Source organism: Danio aesculapii, chromosome 17 (genome assembly GCF_903798145.1).
Source record: "Danio aesculapii chromosome 17, fDanAes4.1, whole genome shotgun sequence".
In the NCBI taxonomy this organism is placed as follows: Eukaryota; Metazoa; Chordata; class Actinopteri; order Cypriniformes; family Danionidae; genus Danio; species Danio aesculapii.
Genome location: NC_079451.1, coordinates 17,360,536 through 17,379,039, shown reverse-complemented (window position 1 = coordinate 17,379,039; position 18,504 = coordinate 17,360,536). Strand labels below are relative to the sequence as shown.

At 37.1% G+C, this 18,504-nt stretch overlaps 1 protein-coding gene across 1 annotated transcript in view; it reads right to left on the bottom strand.

Moving 5' to 3' along the window:
• mboat2a (membrane bound O-acyltransferase domain containing 2a) overlaps positions 1-18,504 on the bottom strand; it is a 111,540-nt gene that overhangs the window by 59,232 nt on the left and 33,804 nt on the right. The window contains exon 2 of the mRNA XM_056477678.1: positions 5,628-5,773. Within this exon, the coding sequence (XP_056333653.1) occupies positions 5,628-5,773 (146 nt within the window). The remainder of the gene's footprint in view (positions 1-5,627; positions 5,774-18,504) is intronic.

The following is an 18,504-nucleotide window of genomic DNA, read 5'->3' as shown; positions in this document are numbered from 1 at the left end:
GACAAAACTTTAGCATTTTGCTTTAGAAAATAAATTAGACACTCATATAAAAAATATGAAATGTGTTTTATGAAATACATATACTGTAAGACATGTTTCTAATTAGTAACTAGAAAACAATGTTTGGGTGAGTCTGCACTGTTTATGGTTCAGAACAAAATGTTCAAATACCATCAAGTTTTGTTTACAACAGGCTTTATTTTACTCCCAAACCAAAACCCCTATCATAAAACAACACATCAGGAAAATCTTGAGGAAACTAACAGCAAACTCTGACGTCAATCATGCTACTCTATTGTGTCCAGCAATACGTTTAAAAAGAGAGGGGAAAGATGCATAAACATCAAAGAATGGTCTTATATGACATGCCATATCTGCCAAGTGTTCTGCAGGTATAAATTATGAGTTGATGAAAAAATAATAAAAATTTATTGTATCATTAAACAAAGAGCTGGAAATCCATGAAACTACATTTTAGAAGTTTATAATGATACCAGCCCAGGATCACTGGAAATGCCTCAGCATACTTTGTGTTTCAATAGTTCACACTTAGCTGATGATTCATAATAAGCTTCTTTGGCATGCTGTCCCAGGAGAGAGCCCTGAGCTCAGGGGATCCACGAGCCAGGGCTCCCTCCCTTTCGCAGGGCGAGAGGTGAGATTGAGCTCAGGTAGATCTCAAAAACTCCCTTGTCGATATGACTAAAGGTGAACTGCTTTAAGAAGGAAAAATATTGTTGCTGGAAGCTAGACTATGGTGACCATTTGGCTTAGTTCGTTTTAGCCAGTTTTCATATGAGGCATGTCTTTGGAAGGTGGGAGAAAACCGGGGAACCTGGGGGAAACCAACGCAGACACGGGAAGAACATAGCCGGTGGTGTTCTTGCTGTTGGGCAACAGTGCTAAGCACTGGGCCGCCGTGCCACCCAATCTAGGCAAAGGGGGGAGGAGAAAGGGAGAAAGGGGGGGGGGGGGGGGTTCCAGACAAAGATGGTTGTGGAATGAAGACTTATGTATAGTGTTATTTATAGTGACTTAGAATTCATCTGATTTGAGGATTATATAACAGCTAATGCGGGACCGCCTGTAGTCAATCATAAGCACGTGATCCTCTCGAAATTAGTTTATAAATAAACTTCACAACGTAAAAAATACATTCCTCCAGGTACATTTCTTACACGTTTCAGTTCCAATAAAATATTGAACTTGTAACAACTGACTTCCATAGTATTTCTTTTAGCTACTGTGAAAGTCAATGGTTACAGGTTTTCAGCTTTCTTCAAAATATCTTCCTTTGTGTTCGACAGAAGAAAGAAACTCATAGAGGTTTATAACCACTTGAGGAAGTGTAAAAAGTATGTTCATTTTCATTTTTGGCCAAACTATCCCTCTAAATAAAAGGTTAAATGTTAACAGATGGACTTTCTAACTTGTTGTGATGAACACAACAGGAACATTTATTTACTTTAGAGAAGTGTGTGATTTGCGTCACATGATTCTTGTGCTTTTTTTGGTTGAGTCAGAATGAACTGCCATGTTAATAGTCATGAACGAACAAAGGCCAGTGGTCAAGGTCAGGATTTTTGTTAAATAACACATTATGTTTTTATGAAACTCATATATCCCCAGAACACATGTAATATATAGCATGTACGATATAGGACCAATTCTTGTCTCAATGTGTATCAATTCTTTTTTTTTTTTGGTTAATTCTTGCTTGTTTAAAATAAAAAAATCACAACAACACCAGGGTGAGTAAACAATGAATCGTTTCTTATTCTTGGGTAAACATTCCCTTTAGCAGTGTCCTATCTTAACCTCTAGACTACACGGCATTCTCTGTGATATGTGATGCTAAAAGGAAGGTTGTTTGATGGGTGGAGCACGCAAGAGCATTTTGATGAAAGATTAAAAGGGGTGGTCCAGAATGTAATTCTAAGGCTTGGTTGTGTTTATAAGATGCAAAGCAATGTGTGCTCATGTTTCACTTGAAGGAAATCACGTTCTTTTTTCATAAATCTCACTTTGATTATATACAGCTACTCAGCTAACATGAAAACGACGGTCATATTTTCTAGTTCCTCTGAAAGGCCCGCCCTTAAGAGGCTCTGATTGGTCATCTGTCATAATGTGCTGCGGTTCGCGGTTTGCAGATCGGCTTCACATTACGCCCGTACAAGCACACGCTTTTGTGTTGCTGTGTAAACAGTCAGTCAACCTGTCTGTGTATGTGTGTGTGTGTGTGTGTGTGTGTGAACTGTCTTTAGACGCGTGTACGAGAAGCGCATGTGCACGGGACCGATGTTTATTTTTATTTTTCTCTGATACTCGGGATTAAGTTATTGTTCTGTATTATACAGTGACGCTGTTGACAGAAGAATAAAGCACAAGATGTGGGATGCGACCTGTGTGAGCCTTGACTGATTTTTCTGCTGCTACACGAGTTAGATGAGCTCTCCTGTATTTTTTTTTAACTCAACGCGTTACACGACGTCTTTCCCATACATATAGAATATGCATGTGTAAGCAATATGAATCATTCACATATCTTTTGTGAGCTCATTATCTGAGATGTAAAACGCAGGAAAAGCTGCCTATAGAGAGACACGCACGTGCTGGTGAAGACATGCACGTGCCGTGTTTACAGCAGTTTGACTGATAAATATGAATTTGTAGCTAAATTGTTAGCGGTGCCAAACAGTATTTCCAGTTGTTTACATATTTGCTACAAGATACTGTTAAGGCTAGACATGGTACATGTCATGATCAATTTTAACAAATAAAAATACTTACAGGTTGTGGCTCAGAGTTCACAGCTTCTGCTTGTTGGAGCTGCTCCTTCTTTGAGGAGATTTTAACCGAATCCAGCACTGAACCGGGAGAGATTCTGGAAGCTGTGTTTTGTCAAATCATGCTTACTATGTATTTTATAATTCTCTGGAACATAATTAATATTGAACTAAGCACTTCTGTCTTTGTGTCGTGTCCTTTGGAATCCCAAATAGATTCCAGTTTTCTCTGCTGTAACATTACATTAAAATATGATATCGTAGTGGACCACCCCTTTAAGATCTACTTGCACTGATGAATACACAATAACACTAGAAAAGAGTGTTTATTACAGTAAATGAGCCAAATGAGTCTCTGCTGGACCAAGAGTAAAGAAAACTCACACTGGCAAAAGACAACACCTGATTCCACACACACACACACACACACACACACACACACACACACACACACACACACACACACAACACACAACACACACAACACACACAACACACACAACACACACTACTACATAACTTAAGACATTTGCCTGATATACAATATTCAGACAGTCATATTTTTTTTTGTTAGATAACAAATGTTATATTACAACATGATGACAAATGTAAAAAAATGTAAAGGGCATCTACTTCTCTTTTCTTGGGTAACTTCACTGTTTAGAAGTCTTGCGTAATGACTTCCTGTGTGTTTTGGGTGGACTGACGTTTGCTGAGAGAGGTGCAATACACCGCGCTTATGGTTTTTCAATAACAGTCAGCTTAAGCATGACTTCTACTGATGCAATTTAAAAATCACACACCTCTGGCAGAAAGACTACTTGTGATATGATGATTACATAAATTTGTTCTGTCTTTATTATAGTGCTAACTTATAGTCTTTATTAAGTGTAACTACTTTTCAAATGCAATCCCTCTTTGTTAGAATCAAACTGTTTTATAATAAGAATTTTGCATATACAGTGCATCTGGAAAGTATTCATAGCGCTTTACTTTTTACACATTTTTTATGTTACAGCCTTATTCCAAAATGGATTCAATTAATTTATTTCCTCAAAATTCTACACGCAATAACCCATAATGACAATGTGATTTTTTTTTAATTGTTGCAAATTGTTGCAAAGCTGAAAAATATTCACAGCCTTTGCCGTGAAGCTCTAAATTTAGCTCAGGTACATTCTGTTTCCACTGATCATTCTTGAGATGTTTCAGCAGCTCAATTGGAGTTCACCTGTGGTAAATTCAGTTGACTGGACATGATTTGAAAAGGCTTACACCTGTATATAAGGTCTCAGGGTTGACATTCCATGTCAAAGCACAAACCAAGCATGAAGACAAAAAGAATTATCTGTAGACCTCCGAGACAGGATTGTCTTGAGGCTCAAGGCTGGGGAAGGTTACAGAAAAATTTCTGCTGCTCTGAAAGTTCCAATGAGCACAGTGGCCTCCATCATCCGTAAGTGGAAGATGTTTGGAACCACCAGGACTCTTCCTAGAGCTGAACGGCCATCTAAGCTGAGTGATCGGGGGAGAAGGGCCTTAATCAGGGAGGTGATCAATAACCCGACAGTCACTCTGTCTGAGCTCCAGTGTTCTTCTGTGGAGAGAGAAGAACCTTACAGAAGCACAACCATCTGTGCAGCAATCCACCACTCATGCCTGTATGGTAGAGTGGCCAGACGGAAGCCACTCCCCACCTGGAATTTGAATCTGAAGGACTCTCAGACCATAAGAAACAAAATTGACCTCAGAATGGGCCGACAATTCATCTTCCAGGAGGACAATGACCGAAAGTAAACCGCCAAAATGTCAATGGAGTGGCTTCCCAGCAACTCTATGAATGTCCTTGAGTGGTCCAACCAGAGCCCAGATCAAAATCCTATTGAACATCTTGTAGACCATCACTCCTCATCCAACCTGATAGAGCTTGTTACTGCAAAGTAAAATTTTCAAAGACAGGTGTGCCAAGCTTGTGGTATCACATTTAAAAAGACTTGAGGCTGTATTTGCTGCCAAAGGTGCATCAACAAAGTATTGAGCAAAGACTATGAATCCTTATGTACATGTGATTTTTAAGGTGTTTCATTTTTAATAAATTTGCAACAATTTCAAAAATCGTTTCCCACGCTGTCATTATGGGGTATTGTGTGTAGAATTTTGAGGAAATAAAAGCACTCGCATTTGTTAAAAGCTTCTGTAAGGAAAGAGCTATTTGACAGACTACACAATCTCAATAAAACCTTGACTCTTTGCCATCAACTATACACTATTTAAGGGCATTTTATTTGTTACAACATTTATAGAATCTGTTGTTTAGGTTATGTTTCTTTTTTAATATTATTTCCTTTAAAATCTCTAATACCATTATTATTCCTCACTGCTGGCAAGAAAACAGCCTTTCAGCAAAGCCTATATTGATACACTGATATTTTCTGTGCCAGACTGACACTATACACTAAACTGAGAACGCATTATCCAATTCAACGTTATCCAATACACACAAAAACACCAGCAAAACAATATCCAACACCCAAAAACAAAACCCACAAACCAAAAATAACATGGTAAAGAAAACATCACACACACAAAAGATATAAAACAAAACAGATAGAGCTCCTACACTTACGTTGCTGTTGCTATAAACATGTACAGATCAATAAAGAGGCCTACAAATGGCTCCACCAAAGAAGCGCTCAGCAGCTGAAGAGCCTCTGGTCTTCAGCCAACTCTCCACAGCCTCATCATAAATTGAATGGCTCACTAACCGGCTATCAATGACCCTGCTATGGATCAATGTGGAAGACCTGAGATATATGAAGCAGACAAACACTCACTCACCAGCCGAAACAGAAGAGGGCCAAATAGAAGCCCAGCAGGGTAGCGACCACATGTCGGATGAAGGGACTGGTCTTACTGGGATGCAGGTAAAGTCTGAACCAGAAGGCTGTGACCAGGGCAAAGAGCTGGCACACTACGAAGTTCACCTAATGAGAGACACAGAAAGTGAAAAAAGTGATCAATAGAGACCAAATATATTAGAAAGGTTATTCGGTTCAGCCTAGCTCTGGAAACAAAAGTATAGGAAAATCAAGACTAATCTCTATGTAATCCTCAGAAGCAAGTCTCCCATTACATCTGGATTATGGCATTAACACTGAATTGAAACTATGTTGACATTAACACAAGATAAATGCATTTGCAAAGAGGATGAAGTCATGTTAGTGGATGAGGAGTTGAAATCACATCATATCGTACAGCTTGAAATGCTCTTTTGATTCACAACTGGAGATTTGGCTGAAGAGTTTTAGCCGTTTCTTGATGGCAGGTTGTAAATTTTTGGATCCATTATGCTGCGCTCCTGAAGTTTCATGTCTTAAAATCAGAAAATTGATTTTACCTGAAAATAAATATGGGATTGTTTGTGATTTATTACACATTCATTAAGTTGAGCTGAGTCTGTAGTGTTAGTTACATTCATTTGCTGCGTGATTTCAGTATATATATGAAAGTCAGTCGACTAAAATAATAATTCATCTGACCACAGTACAAGTTTCCACTATATGATGGTCCATTCCATATGCCTCCGAGTCTAGAGAAGTTGACGGCGCTTCTGGACACTGTTAACATATGGCTTCCTTTTGGCTCAGTACATAGTACACAGATGTACAGTAACTATGTGTTGTGGCACTGGACAAAAACATGTAAAACTTAATCTAACAAGCAAAACAAAACAATAAACAACATGTTAAACAAACAAAACACACAAGAAAAACTACACACACAAAAATGGAAGCAAAACAAAACATTAAAAAACATGCTAAATTAATATAACACACTAAACAAAACAATAAACCACGTTAAACAAACAAAACACACAAGAAAAAGCTACTCACACAAAACGTAAGCAAAACAAAACGTGCACAACTTAAACTGACATGCTAAACAAAACAATAAACAGCATGTTGAACAAGCAAAAGAAAAAGCTTTTTTTCATGGTAAGGTTGACATTTGCATGGAATTGCTCACATACATATTTTATATTTTTAAAAGGGTATGTACTGTATTCACGATCTTTAAAAAAAGACCACATAGATTTTTTTTTTAAAATATACTATAATAAACTGTAATAAAGCATTTTTAATAAACTCTTGTAGGTGAATCATGTGCCAAGGAGATTTCAGACTCCATTGTGGGATGCACTATTGCACATTCTGCTGAATCTAGAAGGTTATAGGGGTCTTGCATGCATAGACGAAATATGAAGAATAATAGTATAGGAGTAGTATGCTATAAGGCTACTTGAATAGATCCTCGGCTAGGGAGCAACACAGACTCATTACATTTCTACACGCTTGCTCAGTGGCCTACTGTCTGACTCTCTTGAGAAATAATGTGTGTGTCTCTCTGTGTGTGTGTGTGTGTGTACGTGATAAACCGAGAGTGAGGTCATCTTCATGTGCCTGCTGCCATGCAAATGAGCTCCAGCTCAACAAAGAAACAATCCGTCAGCAGCTTAAAATAGCTTGGCCTTTCCAACTTTGGGCTGTTTTATTTATGTCTCGCTCTCCATTCATTTTATTCTAGTTTAGTTGACTCATTAGATTTTACTTGACAGGGATGAAGCATGTCCATTACCGTAAGTGCAGCCAATCCTGTCTCACTCTCCATCCAAAATAAGATTGGCCTCAAATCTTTTTCCAAAACTATTTTTACAACGCTGATTGATTTCTTGTTTTATCAGTGAAACCTTGCAGTCTTATTCTCCCAAGAGTGCATTTTATTGAGAAAGCATTCCTCAGTGTCTGAAATCTTTCTTAGCTATGGAAATATGTGCAATAAATTTATTTAAATGACTTTTATTGAACATTTTACAGAGGTTTTGAGTAACCTTTAAGGTAGCCTTAATTAGCAAGTTTAAATTACAGTTGAAGAAGCTAAAAGTTAAACATTTAATACCCTCGTTGTTTTCAGCTAACATTTAGTTAAACAATCTAACAGCATAGCCCTTTAAATTACATATCCCTGAAGGTACAAACAGTCAAATTAAACATATTTTAATGAATTCCCTTTGTGTTTTCAGTCAGCAATTATCAAGCAAAGAGTTTAGCCTTTCAAATAACAACACCAAAGCGAAAATACTCAAAGTAAAGCTAACAGCTCAGCCTTTTAAATTACAGATGACTCAAAATAGTCAGTTTGCAATCTGACAGTTTAGTTTTGCTTTTCTTAGCCTTAGAGTAGCTAAAATGGTCCAATTAAATATTCAGTATTTGTTTTTAAACAACCATTAACAATTCTGCTGCAAATACTCCTTTCACATTTAGTATAAACAAATGTTTGTGAAAAAAATATATCCCACTTTATATTCTGACCTTATTTAAGTGATAAATCATACATGTGCCCGTTTTGCTTCAAAAAACAAACTTCTGAATACATGCTGCATGCTATTGTAGCACAGTTTGTGCTAAACACAGTGTTAGCAATCTTTAGCGATTAATAGTTATTTACAAGAAACTGAAAAAGCACAAGGCATGTCAGAAGTTCCCCTGGGCTCAAAAAAAAAAACCCAGACCACAGAAGGTTAACTAACTTAATCTTTATCACAGAAGCTTACAATTAGTCAAATTAAATATTTTTCTAACAATTTTCAGTTACTTTGTTTTGTTTTTTTTTGTTTTTTAAAGCATGCTTATTCATAGGGGAACCACTATACATACAGTAGCAGCTATATTTAAAGACTGTGATATGTAGCACCTTAACCACCCCAAGGAATCACTAAAGAGCAATTACTGGTGCTGTATAGAACTTAAATTGGCTGCCATACAATTGCACGCCAAAAAACGACTTAGCCATGCTAAATAGCATAACAATTGCAATAGAAAACAGCTGAAGAACCAAATTTTTGTGTTTGTGTTTTGACACCAGTCCTTAGCTGGACCAGCATAGGACCAGCTTACCAGTTCATGAACAGCAACAGCCAGCTTAAACCAGCAGCCAAGTGTCAAAACTTAAAAGAACATGCTGGGTTTTTTTTTTGTTTGTTTTACAAAGTGGAAAAAATTTAACATACATCGAATTCTCTGTTTTGTGTTTTCGCTTACCATCTAATTAGTAAACTAACAGTTAGCAAAGCCAAAAATATTTCCCTGCTGGATTTCACTTCTGCAAAAAAATAAAAAATAAATAAAAAAAAAAAACAAGCTTTAAAAACTTAAGCTAAAAACAAGCTTTAAAAACTTGACAAGCTTAAAACAAGCTTTAAAAGGCTATGATACAAAACCAACTGTTGGAAGCTGTTTGCACAGAACTGTGTGAATATGAATGGTCTTGACGTTAAAATAAGACCCAAATCCCTGCAATTTTGAGTCCCACCCATAGACTGTAAAGGATATGGACGTCACCCTAAGGTTTCTGAAGAACGCAAAAAAACTACAAGCAGGCGTGGCCAACCAGCACCATTTTGTTCGCACGTTTGATGTTTTCTACAGGAGATTACTCTAGCGCAAATTACTTCCAAACACTTAAAATATATATAGTCTGTGTTAGTAAACGAAGGCTATTGATGAAATCCAGACATAATACTGTATGACAACATTTCAGATGACTTTTCTAGAGCCTACAGCTAATCAATCTGTCAGATTCTGGAGTGCATTTAAGTTCTAAAGAAGAATATAAATCATCTTAAATAAAACAAATACATTTATAGAGGTGGTCATTTCCTCATCTGGGAAATGGAGGCCACATGGATGGTTTGTGAACACAATTAAGTGCACCCAGCATGCCATATCATCTAATAATTGGAAGAAATAATTCCAAAAAGCAATCGACTGTGTAAAGCCACATAAAACGAAACAAAAATACGATGTATATGCGGCTAATTCAGCGGCTAATCAGCTGGAATCAGCTGAGGTGAAGTGACTGTGACCAGCAAGACCTAGCTGTTACTTAAGTGGCCCCACCCTTAAATATGCAGACTTAATTTAACTTAATATAAACAAAACAGATGAGTAATAAAAAAAATCCACCCCCCTCACAGTTGTCATGAAGGGTAATATTAGTTATGTGAACCAAAATCGTTCTATGTACCAGGCTGTAAACACCTTTTTTTTTGCTGTAAAGCTGCCCATTTTAACAGTGGACTCAGTAGAGATCTGCTCTATTATGGAGACAGGACTAGCGGAATTTCGATGAATAGCAGTTACAGTTACTTCTGTATTTGCTTCACGAGAGAGAGCGGGAGATTGCCGATTGGTCCCAACGCAACGTGACATAGCAGTGTTTTTTTTCCACCCACTGGATTGATTGACAGCCGCATAATATTAACATGTCTCTATAGTAATGTGGATAATCATATCCACAAGGCAGGATTTGCAAAGAAACTGGGATTAAAAGATCTGTTTCAACTCTCTGTGATCAGCTGCACCTCAAGAATAAGCTTAAAATGTTTTTTAAAACAGAAACTTTAGACACATTCTGGAGACACCAAAGACTTAAATTACATCTTGTGACAGAGGTAATATAGGAGCCCTTTAAGAAAATTCCTTTTGATTACATAAACAAGATATGACACACAACATTTTTGATTATGCACCAAACAAAAGAGATAAGATCATGTTGAAGGTTTCAATCATGGACAAGCAAGTCTTTCCATCATGCTTCCTGAAACTGGAAAAAGTTACTAAAATGCCCATCCCTATTCTAAAAATGCAACAGCAACAGCAACAGCACTGTGTTTAGCATAAGACCTTGGGGGATGTTATTAAAACTTCACTCAGCTTTTTTTTGTTGGTTTGTTTTGCCGGTCTATTTCTGTCATTCCCTTGAGATGCAGCTCATCTCCCCGACCCCCTTCAGGTGCTTGTCACTTTCGTTCTGGATCTCTAAATCTGATAGCTGATGACAATGTGTCCTGCCTCAACAAGCATCCTGACGCATCTACTTAAAGTTACAGCTGGTTTTACTGTACAGAAGCAGCCATTGTTTCCCAGTCTGCATAAACAGGTCAACAGTGGGCCATAAACAATAGCTCACTAGCTGCTTCTTTGTATCCCCCACACTTTCTGTATCACAGCAAGCATTGTTATTGGCAGGATTAAATCTGCCGCACACATTCACATTTCACGCGCACACGCGCATGCACACATACAAATGTAAGCAATTGTGGTTAGGCAGATTTATGGAGATGCTGTGCCCTTGCCATTTCTCTATTGTTACATCTCTAAGAGCTCTTTCACGAGTGACCTGACATCGACCGGCGTTTGTGGTCGCTTTAGAGCCATTAAGAAGAACCACAGAATTACACTCAATTAATCTGGGACATTAACCCCTAATTAAACATGACCTATAGTTGCTCCAAAACTCACACAGTTTGAAAACAGAGCAGCGTTTGGAGGACACGCTTCTTACTTTTACCAACCAGAGAGAAATAAAAAACTAAAATGCTGCAGTTATACCACTGCATTATGTAGACACAGGCATAGTTTCCTGTACATTGCAAATGAGTGTATATGCTTTACGGTTGCAAATGTTCATGAAATATAAATCTATTCCTATTTCCTTAAAGGGGACCTTGTCTTTCAAGTAATACATCTTTTACAAATGTAAAATAAGTAAAATAAGTCTCAGATAGGTACTCTCTTCACCGACCTAACACTATTTTGATTAAATTGTGGGAACCCCTTCGCAAACAAGTCCAAACTCTTCAGCTTGACCCTGCTCCTTCTGATTGAGTCCTCACCCCCCAATTCCCAGCTTGGTACTGGATACTAGTTCTGGTCAACACATTGTAGACTTGTTTTTTTCTGTATATAAGATTGCACTAGTGTTGTTTGTTTAATTAATTTTTATTTATTTATTTATTATATTATTTATTTTATTATTTGCTCAAAATACTCTTCAGTGTATTTGCTTATTGTTATGTGTTTATGTTTTTGTATTTTTTGTAATGTGTTTCACAATGTATAAATAAAACATTTTTTTTTAAATCTCAGATGTCCCTAGAGTGTGTATGTTAAGTTTCAAATCAAAATACCCTACGAATAATGTTTTATAACTCTTTGAATCCACCCATTTAATGCTGCCTTCATACCAGACGCGGAAGAAGCATCAAGTGCAAGTGATTTACATGTTAAGTCAATGCAAACACACGAATAGACATCCTGAGGGGCGATACTCGCGAATGAGGCGACGCGAATGACACAATTCACGCGGATGAATTGGCGCGAGTTGAGCGTTTTGCACGATGGACGCGATTGATTGAATTGCTCAAGTTGGAAAATCTGAACTTCAGTGGACATTCGCGCCGCGTTAACCAATCAGGAGCTTTCTCTTGTAGGGCCTTGCTTATGATGTAGCACCTGTTGTTAGTGTCCCGGGAGAAAATCCTCCTGCCGACATTGGACGACAGTTGATCAAACTGGGCTCGGCTCAGTCGGAAGTGCCGCTGAAAGCTTCCATCATCCAGGTTAAGTTTCTGGAGGAGTTGATGAACTCACAGAGCCGGGTGCACCTCTGAAAGGATCTAGTGGACTCAGATACTGCTCCAAACAAAGCGACGCTGTTTTTCAGCTTTCTTAAAGCACATAAACACAATTATTCTCTCAATCAAATCCATGTTAGCCATTTAGCAACAGAGCTACAGTCACCGGGTGACAGAAGCCCTGCCCATGATGCAAATCTGCGTCTATTGCTCAGTGAATTTGACGCACAAATTAAGCGAGTAAACTCAAAATGTTCACACGTCTATTTACACACAAATAGCGAGATTTATCCGCACTTGCCGCATCTGGTGTGAACACAGCATTAGGCTTTGATCCAAATTTTGCTGTTTTGGTGACTGTCGCTTTAATTTCAAATGAGATTGTGCCTCGAGCCCTCTTTTGATAAGCGGGTGGAGCTAAAAATGTCTAAAGGCTGATTTATACTTCTGCGTCAAGCGCACACGTATGGTCCAGCGAAGCCTTCGCGCGGTCGCATAGCCCTCGGCGTGGCTCTTGTCGACTCCAAAAATTTTACTCCAAGCCACAACAACACGTAGTGCAAGCTCTGTGATTGGTCGGCTTGGTAGCGCTGACGAGTGTGGGCCGAGAGCCGCGTGAACCCTTTGGAGCAAGTGTTTACAAGTGTCGAGTTCCATAAAGGAGTTGCAGATGGAAACTTTTGTTTTGTGTTTATGATTAAATTTGTTGTACGTCCGACGTTTTACCGAACAAATTCCAGTATGCGCATTAAAAAAAGTCATGTGATTTTGTTACAAGAGATTATGTGATGATAAAAATGTGTGTGAATGGACAAACCAACAGGCTGAGCACATTGTAAAACATCGTAAATATTGTTTTTGTCATCCTAAAACGCCTTAACCATTACAGTATTAGTGTTATTATATTAATAATTACCTAGAGAGTCTGTGCTCCGCGTCTCACACCTTTAAACACCACCATGTGTTCACTGCACGTTGGCATTTGTCTTCTGAGGCACAAGTAATTTATTAAATAAAGATAAGATTCATGCAGCTTCTACTGCAGCAAATTCCGTTTTTACTTTTAATAATTGGCGCCAGTTAATCAGGAAGTGACGATTTTGTTCTCTTTGACTCGTTGGATGGAAACGCGCCTTTATTTTCACGTCTTTGATAAGATATTCCAATTTTGCGCATAAATTTAATTTAAATTTACATCTTTGGAAAAACAAAGCTTTTGTTGCCACACAACTGTGTTTAAACCTCTTTTAAAAGGGATGTTTGCATAATAGGTCCACTTTATATGGCTGTCAGTCATTTTTGCTAATTCTGATATGACTCAAAATGTTTATTCTAGATAGGATGGGTAACCTCTGTTTGTGCGCTGTTGTGTTGACATCACATAACCTGCCGACCAGCCGTAAGAATAACAGAATAACAGGAACACACAATATTATTTTAATTGTATTTCTTTCTTTAACTATTTATTTGCAACTAGAATATTAATGTGATGAAAGTTGTTACTTGTTCCCTCATTTAAACGTATTTGTCATTATAATTGTGAGCAGATATAATTTGTAATTAAATATTTGTTAATGTATTGAATGTTTTTTCGTTATTTTACAAAGAGAACTATGTTGGATTATAAACCAGACATCGTAAAACTCAGTGCCTTCACACATAGTTAATTAATAATCATTTAACAGCAAACCATCTCATTACCATATATTTTAATACAAATAATTCAGTCAAATATTCTTTTTCATGCCCTATTTGAGTTGCCAAATAATTTTACTTATTTTTCCAAACAACAAGCATCTTGACCATGCAAGTGTTTGAGAGCACTCGATAACCTTGATCATCAGTCTGAATAGCATGAGTCTTGCATTCGGGACACAAAGAGAGACAGAAAGAGAGACAGAGATGACAGATTTTGTCCCCCTGTGGCTCTAAACCGTCTCTCTCTCTCTTTGCAGTCAGCCATCTGGCTTGGTTTCCTCAGACACCTCCAGCCATTCAGCTGAGAGAGAAATATATGAGGAAAGGGACTTTTGGGAACAAAGAGAAAGAGCAAATGCCTTGTTAGGGGTCAATATTAGAGAGTCTGACCACTGTGTGCTCTGTAAATATCTTAATTTTATAATAAATATTTTATAATAAATATCTAAATGTATTTTTGAGAGGAAATGGGTTCTAACATGAAGGGTGAGTATAACTCTCAAACTCAAATATGGGTTTCTAAATGTGACACTGTTAGTGGGTATAGGAACTCAAAAAGGAAGTCAACAAACTAGCTAAATACAGGTACAGGAAGCGAATACAAAGACAAGCATACATATATCTGAGGATTTAAACTGGTCTGCACTGTTTGTTAGGCTCTAATTTGAAGGATACAATGGCGTTCAGTTCCTTCCACGGACATGTTGTTTCACTTCCTAAGTTAAAATATCATCAGGAGCCACAGGGTTAACATTGTTTTCCCTCTGTGTGTGTGTGTGTGTGTGTGTGTGTGTGTGTGTGTGTGTGTGTGCGTGTGTGTGTGTGTGTGTGTGTGTGTGTGTGTGTGTGTTTTAACTCTCATGACCTGCATTTTATGGTCGTTTCTGCAGAACGTGTGGTATTGGGTTAGACCTGGCTTAGATTAGTAATTCTCAACTAAGCAGAAGTTTATTTATTTGTAAATAAACTAAATAAAAAAACAACTAAAAATAAGGACGTATATGTAAAATACGATAAAAATAATACAAAAAATTGTTAAGGGTGTTTAATATTTTTATATCCATCTCTAGGGTTTTCTGATCCAGTGTGTTTATTTTGTTTTATTACACGGCGCTCTGGAATAAGTGTTTCTGATTGTCAGTCTAGGCATGGGACGATAACCAGTTTCAAGGTTTACCGCAGTTTGGAAAAGTCAAGGTTACCGCCAAGGTATTCTGTTATACCGTTCCTAAGGTATATATGCAAGTTTTTTTTTTTTTTTTTTTTTTTTTACATTTTTTCAGAACTATTTTAATAAGTTTTAGGACAACAATATCTCAAGCAGAAAAGGAACCTCTACATTATTTTGGACCAGTAGCTTGTATTTTAAATGTTTCTTAAAATCAGATATATTGTGTTTAATGTGGGGGGAGGGGGGTGTTGTTTTTTACCCATATACTTAAAAAGAACTTTTTATTGGCAATCACAGTAATAATCACAATACCATGAAATTGTGATATTTTTATCCAAGGTTCTCATACCGATGGAATCTTATACCGGCCCATGCCTAGGTCAGTCGCAAATTTGATAAACACGATCATGCGTGTTGATGAATCTGAAGGGAGTCGCTCATCGGATGCGCTATACTGCTTGCATTGCCTATGTGAATGCGTTCCCTAAACAAGAAGAACAAACGTGTAACATTGCCGATGGTGTTCGTACCCCTCAAAGTTGTTTAGAATTAAATGTTTAGAAATGGTGTGACACAACACGCAATAACAAAAATATTCAACTTTTTGATTTAGTGGCGAATTCGTACGATCTATTTCATACAATTTAGTACGATTTGCTCATCACCCATTGACGGTTGGGTTTAGGGGCGGGGTTGGGTGCCATGGCTCCTTTTTAAAATCGTACATTTTAGTACCACTGAATTGTAATAATTTGTACGAACTAGCCACTAAACTGACAAAATGTAAAATACTTACGTTTTCTCGTGAGATCAGGCTGAAATATCATATTTAAATATCATGTATTAAAAATACATATTTATCAAGCCACTACCAATTTGCTGAACTGATTAGTGATGACTTTCCTTTGCCAAATGCACCAAAGGCTGAACTAAATTGTTGTGTTACTTGTTTGTACCAATAATCAGCTTGGTTCAGAAAATAAAAAACACAGCACAAATACAACTAACGCATTTCAATGAACCAGTTGTATACATGACACTAAACAGTGCTTAAGTCCAACAACGTCTGTTACAGATTTCTCTGATACCAACCACAAATAAAACTAAAAGCCAAAACAAACAGAGCTGTCATGCTTCACAACACTGATGTGGAAAGCAGCTGAAACTTTGTGCAACAATTAACAGGTTTCTTCCAAAAATCACCAACTATTAACATGATTTGAGTGTAGTTACGCTAGCAGAATATGTTGGCAGAAATGTATGATATTCATATTTAATTTAATCATAATGTATTATAAAAAATAAATAGAATGGTGTTATATGAATACAATATTATTTTAAGGAAGTCAAATTAGTTTTTAATTTGAATTTGTAAGTTCTTTAGGGAGTTTATTTTCTTTAAAAAAATGGCATAAAAAAAACTAAGAAGTAGGTCTTATTTTAATTTTACAGATATAACGATAAGATTTTACAGTTTTGTCATTGGTATTGAAGAAACTTTACATCTCATATCAACTCAGGCTACTGTCAAATACACATTTCTAAGAGATAAAACTTGCTCAAATATTACGAATCAGTTATCGGTGCCTTATCTGTAAAACTTATTGACACCAGTGATGCTTTCAAATGTTAGTAAGAAGCCCTGGATATTTTAACTGATAGTTACACCTACATTGCAATAAATTCTTTATCTCTATGTTTCAATAGCGCTTATTGTAAATTTATTATAATATATATACCCCTTAACAGTGATAGTTCACTAAAAAATGAAAATTCTGTCATCATTTACTCATCCTCCACATGTTTCAAACCTGTTTGAGTTTCTTTCTTCTGTTGAAAGATTCATTGAAAAATTGACTTGCATAATATTTTTTGTTCCTACTGTGTTGTTGATGGCTGCGTTATGTGTTCAAAAGAAGAAAGAAATTCATAAAAGTTTAGAACCATTTGAATTTTGGGCTGAACTATCCCTTGAAACATGAGCTATATTAGCATATTCTGCAAAACACATACAGTAGTAGCCTTGTAGCTAGCACCAGCAATCGAATACAAAACAGACAGACGACAAATACAATGGCGAGGGGTGGTGTTTTTAGAAACCGCCTCTGATCGCTGAAATGGAAAAGTGACCTGTGAGTCTTGTTTACGGTCGTGCTTGGCTACACTCGGATAGTTATGAATAATCATGTAGCATCGACTCTGAGGCTAAAAATAGCAACAGGTAAACACAGGTCTTGTGGATTCATTTAGAGCAGACAAAGAAAAGCCTTCAAGGGAAACAATACATTGAATTCAGAGGGAAAAACAAAACAGCTCATACCATTTTAAGTGCTTTAAGTTAACTAGGGCAGGATGTGGTTTGGAGCATGGATAACCAACTAAATCAGGTCCCCAAAATAAGCATGGCTGTATATCAGATGTAACCATATGCAGTCACCATGACAAATCAGACTCTGCCCTGCACTTTGTAGTACAACTGATCAACCTCTTTAAATCATATTGAACCAAATAATGTTAAAAAAAAAGCTGGATGTAGCTTGGCATGGGACGATAACCGTTTTCAAGGTATGCCGCGGTTTGGAAAAGTCAAGGTTTTAAAGCCACCAAAATTTTCTGTAATACCGTACCTAAGGTATTTGTAACATTTTTAATTTACTTTTTTTGTTGTAGTTTAAGACAACAATATCTTCAGCAGAAAAAAATATCCAATTATGCAATTTTAATTTGTAAAGAAATCTGTGTTTTTGAAACTAATGAAGACAGCAGAAGTCAATTAATCATTTGAATTATTTAGCCTGACATGTTTACTGTCCCAAAATATTTTAAAAAATGTTTAAAAAAATAAAATATATTGTATTCAAAGGGGAAAAATGTTTTTGTTTTTTTAATCCAGACATTTAAAAAGAATATATTTTAGAGCAGTGATCACAATACCGTGATACTGTGAAAGCGTGATATTTTTATCCAAGGTCATCATACCGTCAATTCAATTCAATTCACCTTTATTTGTATAGCGCTTATACAATGTAGATTGTGTCAAAGCAGCTTCACATAAAAGGTCATAGTAATTTGGAACAGTGTAGTTCAGTTTTAGTGTTTAAGTTCAGTTCAGTTTAGCTCAGTTCAGTGTGGTTTGACTGACTGAGTTGGGCATGGCCATTTTAATTTCTCCGCTGGCCAAACGTCTTGTGCAGAGCTGCAGTCTTAGCGGCGGAGGCTGGAAGCTGGCCTCAGCGAAGACTCGTCTGTCCCTGGAGCGTCACAGAAATCAGTCTCATGTTCTCCACTCCTCCATGACCACCACAGTAGCTGCTCAGGATACGACCTGGTCCAGGATATGGAAACCTTGGGATCATCTCGTCGTCAGA